Source organism: Ursus arctos, unplaced genomic scaffold (genome assembly GCF_023065955.2).
Source record: "Ursus arctos isolate Adak ecotype North America unplaced genomic scaffold, UrsArc2.0 scaffold_23, whole genome shotgun sequence".
Classification (NCBI taxonomy): Eukaryota; Metazoa; Chordata; class Mammalia; order Carnivora; family Ursidae; genus Ursus; species Ursus arctos.
Window position 1 is genome coordinate 43,460,186 of NW_026622908.1, and position 5,335 is coordinate 43,465,520.

General features: G+C 59.9%; 1 protein-coding gene across 4 annotated transcripts; it reads left to right on the top strand.

The window, feature by feature from the left end:
• The first annotated feature begins 670 nt into the window (after positions 1 to 670).
• LOC113244018 (glutathione S-transferase P) lies at positions 671 to 4,676 on the top strand. 4 transcript variants are annotated; one of them, XM_044378446.3, is made up of 8 exons: positions 671 to 941; positions 1,449 to 1,537; positions 2,242 to 2,277; positions 2,543 to 2,649; positions 2,741 to 2,828; positions 3,128 to 3,294; positions 4,127 to 4,234; positions 4,413 to 4,676. In XM_044378446.3, the coding sequence occupies exons 1-8, from the start codon at positions 928 to 930 to the stop codon at positions 4,599 to 4,601; spliced, it is 798 nt and encodes a 265-aa protein (XP_044234381.3). In that variant the 5' UTR covers positions 671 to 927; the 3' UTR covers positions 4,602 to 4,676. The 4 variants fall into 4 exon arrangements, with proteins under 4 accessions (XP_044234381.3, XP_044234382.3, XP_044234384.3 ...); XM_044378447.3 differs by having other exon boundaries at positions 3,191 to 3,294; XM_044378449.3 differs by lacking the exons at positions 671 to 941; positions 1,449 to 1,537 and adding an exon at positions 1,577 to 1,616.
• Positions 4,677 to 5,335: the final 659 nt, after the last annotated feature.

Genomic DNA, 5,335 nt, shown 5'->3' on the forward strand with positions numbered 1-5,335 from the left:
TAATTTCGCTGGCATCCCAAATGCCACTGCACAACTAGACTGTTCCTCAGGCCCCTTTTGTAAGGTTAGAGCACTGAACCCACCTAACCTTTTTCCTTGCTTCTATTTAACCCACCCGGGATGGGAAGAAAAGATGTTTCAAATACATATTAGAGAATATAATATGTATAATACACACACACAGAGCACGACAGGGTGACCAGTATAAATTGGGCCATTTGTAAGTTTACTGACATACCATATATCTAGGTAGTCTTTCGATATGTAATAACATAGTATCTAAGTCTTGGTGGGAGCCCCTCTCTACTGGCCGTTGGCTCCACAGACACTACTGCGTATGAGGGAGCCCTCTGCACGTCCCCTGCTACTCCTCTAGCTGTGGAGGTTTTGACCATGATGCCTGTGCTGGGGCAACTCAGGGTCTTGACAGCTGGAGGATAAACAGGCCATGTGCTCTTGCTGTGTGGACCATTCTATTTTCTTTCCATGACAAATCGGAAGCCTCTCATTGGTCTCCCCACTGGTTCTCCGCAGCTGCCTTCAACAGGAGATGGGCGTGACTCTGCATTCGCCTCCACAGGATGGAACTTTGCTCCCCGGGGTCAGAAAAAGGGCCAATGAAAACATGATTAGACATCTGTCCCTAAAAAAAGAAAGAGAGAGAGAGGAAGGAAGGGAGAAAGAAAGAAAGAAAGAAAGAAAGAAAGAAAGAAAGAAAGAAAGAAAGAAAGAAAGAAAAGAAAGAAAGAAAATAAATCTCTCTGGAGCATCAAGAGGACAGGCCAATTTCAGAGCCAAAAGAGCGGCAGCCCCACAACTCAACTTGTTGCCGAAGGGCGTTTGAGACAATCGCGTGGCCCTTGGTTATTTACTTGCTGAACAGGGAAGCCTCGGAGTGATGGCAACCACCACCGCCGCCGCTCATGGATGAACTCTTCAGGGCAAGTAGAAACCCAACCGCACAAAATTAGCTCCAAGCACATTGGCTCCGGTCAATTTCACCGGACTCTCCATGGTCCTTTCGTGCGTTCGTAGGCTACCTTCAGGCCTAGGGTGGTGGCTCAGAACCAAGTACAATTTAGAATTGTCCTGTTGCCTTTCATTATACTTTGTATAGCTCAATTATACAATTAGAAGACAGACTCCCGTCTTACCACCTCAGAAGGAGGGAAATACAGATTTTCTCCTCCCTCGCCAACGGCCGCGCCCATGACGACCTGCCACCACCCAACTAAGGAGAAACCATCCCCACCTCCTTCCTTCCAGAGACCCTTTGGCCAAGTGGCCCCTCCTGACTCCCCCCTTATTCTCTACAGATCAGTGTTCCTCTCGAATCCCTGGCCCTGCCTGTGGCTTCACCATAGCTCGCTTATCTCAAGTAATACCGCTTTGCTCTTCCTGGAGAAACCCACTTTGCTGGTCAAATAACTGCCTGTTTTATTTTGAAGGCGGACAAAAGGTTTGTGCGTCCGGGGTGTGACAACCACGCGGGGACAGAAGCAGGATTGCGCCAACCCTAAGGTCTCCGGAAAATTGGGCAAGTGCTACCCTCGCCCTCTGCAGTGAGCCGAGCCGCCCCGGGGCGACGTTCGGCACATCCTTCGGGCGGCTGTAGGGTGCGAGGGGCCGGGAGGGCCGCGGGCGGGCTGAGGGCGGGCGGGGGGCTCCCGCTGGGTGCCGGCTCGGCAGGGGCGGGGGGAGCGGGGCTTCCGGAGCGCAGTGAGTCAGCACTGAGACGGAGCTGGGCGGAGCGGAGCGGGGCGGGGGAGGGCGGGACGACCCTTAATAAGGCTGGAGGCCTGCACCCGGGCGGAGCTGTGCCACCGCCCCCGCTGCCCCCGCCACCGCCGCCGCCGCCGCCGCCACCACCACCCGCGCTGCAAGTAGTGAGTCCCCGCCGCCCCGGCCTCCCGGGGGGCTCCCAGGGGCCTCGGAGCGCTTCCGGCTGGAGGCGGGACCCCCGGCTTCGGGGCAGAGCTCCTGGAAGGCCCTGCGCTCCCCCGGTGCCTCCACCCCAGCGCCGGGATGGGGATCCAGGGGACTCGCGAGGCCAGCTGCGCGCGGTTGGGGCTCTCGGGGCGGGGGGGTGGGGGGTGGGGCTCGGGCCCCTCCAGCGCACAGACCTGCTCCTAGGGTCCCGGAGTGAGCAGAGCGGGAAATGGGACCCGGGGAGGACAGATTGGTGCTGTGTCCCTTCCATGATACCCTGGCCTCTAACAAATTTCTCTCCCTCTGCCGCAGTGCCGCCCTACACCATCGTCTACTTTCCCGTTCGAGGTAGGGGCCCAGGGACTGGGAGCTGGGGGAGGCAGAGGTTGGGCCCCCACCCCACCCCTCCATCATGTGGTTACTAGCCGGGGCCTCCTTCCCTGTGCCCCTGAGCTCCCGAGGGTCGAGGACCCAACCTCCTCACTGTGGCCTGTCCCTTCCTCAGGGGCCAGTGAGGTCATTCCAGCAGTCCCTGCCCCCGCGGCCCCTCCCCCGGGCACTGTGAGACTGGGGTCTCTGCACACATCCCACCACCCTGTTCTCCCTCCCCCAGGGCGCTGCGAGGCCATGCGCATGCTGCTGGCTGACCAGGGCCAGAGCTGGAAGGAGGAGGTGGTGACCAAGGAGACCTGGCTGCAGGGCCCGCTCAAGGCCTCCTGTGTGAGTGGCTCCGCCCAGAGGGGGCCAGGGGCGGGGCCGTTGGGGGCAGCCAGGCTCAGCATCGCTGACAGAGCTGTGCCCCTCCCCCCAGCTCTACGGGCAGCTCCCCAAGTTCCAGGATGGAGACCTCACCCTGTACCAGTCCAATGCCATCCTGCGGCACCTGGGCCGCTCCCTTGGTGAGTCATGAGGCTACAGGTGGGGCAGGGGAGGGGTGGGCAAGCATCAGCCAGCATTCCCGCTCATCTGCTTGGTGCCTGCCCTCTGCCGCTCTTGCTTAAGTCAAAGTGCCTGGTGACACCGTGGAACAGAGGCACGAGGAGTTTCTGTAAACTAACCACGAGCATGCCCAGGTCTGCCCACAGCTCTTGCACTCCACCCCGCTGCCTCTTGCTGAGTTCTGAGCCCTTCCTATGCATCAGGACCGTCCCTTCTGTCCCCGTCCTCCTTTCCCGTCCCTGGCTGTGCTCACAAGCAGCCGCATGGCCCGTCAGTAGCGTGTCAGGTGTCGGGGCCTGCATTTTGCTCTCCTGCTGCTCAGGGCTGTACGGGAAGGACCAGCGGGAGGCGGCCCTGCTGGATGTGGTGAACGACGGTGTGGAGGACCTCCGCTGCAAATACGTCATGCTCATCTACACCAACTACGTGAGCCTGGGCGGTGGGTGGAGGCGTGGCCATGGGGGAGAGCAAAGAAAGGCCTCCTGCGCTCTCGCCCTACTCCTCAGCCCTCATGCGGCTCTGGCCCACCCCCCTCCAAGTCAGGGTGCCTCGGGCTAGGTCGGGCTCTGTGCTGAGGACCGGGAGCTGCTAGGCCGAGACCGAGCCCTCGCCCAGAGGCCAGGAGACCTCGAGCCGGACATGGCCCCTGGTTGCCTGGGCTGCGGATGGCAGGGCTTCCTGGAGCGGGGAGGGGGAGGGGAAGGGTCTGTAGCCAGCCTCTCGCAGGGGGTGCTGGCACGTCCAGGGGCGCAAAATATGAAGACTCGGAGTACGTCCGGGGACCTGGGCCCGATGTAGCAGAGGCAAGGCATGTGTGTGCCTGTTGCGAGGGAGACGGAGAGTGTCAGGAGTTGGAGCTGGAGGGGCAACAGGCCCAGGTCCTAAGAACCTTGACCTGTCTGGCTGGATACCCCCTGATGGCAGCGGGGAGCCACTGAGGAGTCTAAGCAGGGCCGTGTCTGAATGTGAGCTCTAGGAGGCTCTTCCGAGGCTTTTGGAGTAGTCCAGGGGGATCATGGCAGAGGTGGAAAGGTGGGAAGGGGTAGAAAAGAATCCGTGGCTGACCTGGACAGGATGTGGCAGTAGCCCCGGGGGAGGGGGGGGAGTGAGCATCGGGGGCTCCGACCTGGGTGGGTGGCGATTCACTGAAATGGGGCAGACAGAAGGGGCCTCTCAGGGCTGGGGCAGGGGCTGGGGGGGGGGGCAGGCAGTGGTGTGAGGGTCAGGAGGGTAACACCCAGCGGTGTCTTTCTGGCAGGAGGCAGGGAAAGAGGAGTATTTGAAGGCGCTACCGGGGTACCTGAAGCCCTTTGAGACGCTGCTGTCCCAGAACGAGGGCGGCCAGGCCTTCATCGTGGGCGACCAGGTGAGCATCTGGTCCTGTCCCGCCCCTTCTGCACCGTCCTCTTCTTAAAGATGGAAAGCAGGTGCAGAGGGAACACATAAACCCAGTACTCAGCACAACTAGGCAGACTTAGGGAATGGCTCGGACTCCCTGTCCCCCACGCCCCCACCTGCTGAGTCCCCGCTGCCCTGCCCCGCAGATCTCCTTCGCGGACTACAACTTGCTGGACCTGCTGCTGATTCACCAGGTCCTGGCCCCCAGCTGCCTGGACTCCTTGCCCCTGCTCTCGGCCTATGTGGCGCGCCTCAGCGCCCGGCCCAAGCTCAAGGCCTTCCTGGCCTCCCTGGAGCACGTGAACCGCCCCATCAACGGCAACGGGAAGCAGTGAGAGCTTGTGGCACCCCCCGTGGGAAGCGGGGGCTGCCTTCCTTTCTCCAGGAATAATAAAATTTCTAAGCAAGAACAATGCTGTAAAGATCAAATTTCTTGGGGAGGGGCTCTCAGACTCTCAACACTCAGGTTGGGGGGAGGGACGGGCAGCCAACTAGGATGCTGCAGTTCTGAAACACGTCGGAATTTCTTCTTAGAGCCCTCAACCCAGGCTGTGTTTAGTGAACTCCAGGAATAGGAATCAAGAGATAGAAAAAATAGAAAACAGTAAGAAAATGATGATTTCTGCCCTGGAGGTGCCCACAGTCTAGAGGGAGGAAAGGCTCGCTTCTATGAACATGCTTTTTTTGGTTAAGACTTTATTTATTTATTTGACAGAGATAGAGAGCACAAGTAGGCAGAGTGGCAGGCAGAGGGAGAGGGAGAAGCAGTGGGGCTCGATTCTAGGATCCTGGGATCATGACCTGAGCCAAGGGCAGACGCTAAACCCACTGAGCCACCCAGGTGCTCCTATAAACATGTTTTCTGGTTTCAGCAGGGCCGCCTGTCCCAGGGCCTCTGCCCAGGACAGCAGAGCCCAGGGGCCTGGGGGGAGGACGGGTGGGGGCGGGAGCTCAGGTGCTCTGGCCCACTCAGGCTGGGTTGGCGGGAGGGTCAGCCACTTCTGCTCAGGTGGGGCCCTTGCGGCTTTCTTCTGCATCTGGGACACAGGGTGGTCCAGGTGGCGCTCCC

Bases quoted from the DNA above. Each gene is read 5' to 3' on its own strand.
- LOC113244018 (XM_044378446.3), top strand. The intron at 1,538-2,241 runs GCAAGTGCTACC...CCTCTGCCGCAG, and splicing joins TAAGGTCTCCGGAAAATTGG to TGCCGCCCTACACCATCGTC. The intron at 2,278-2,542 runs GTAGGGGCCCAG...TCCCTCCCCCAG, and splicing joins CGTCTACTTTCCCGTTCGAG to GGCGCTGCGAGGCCATGCGC.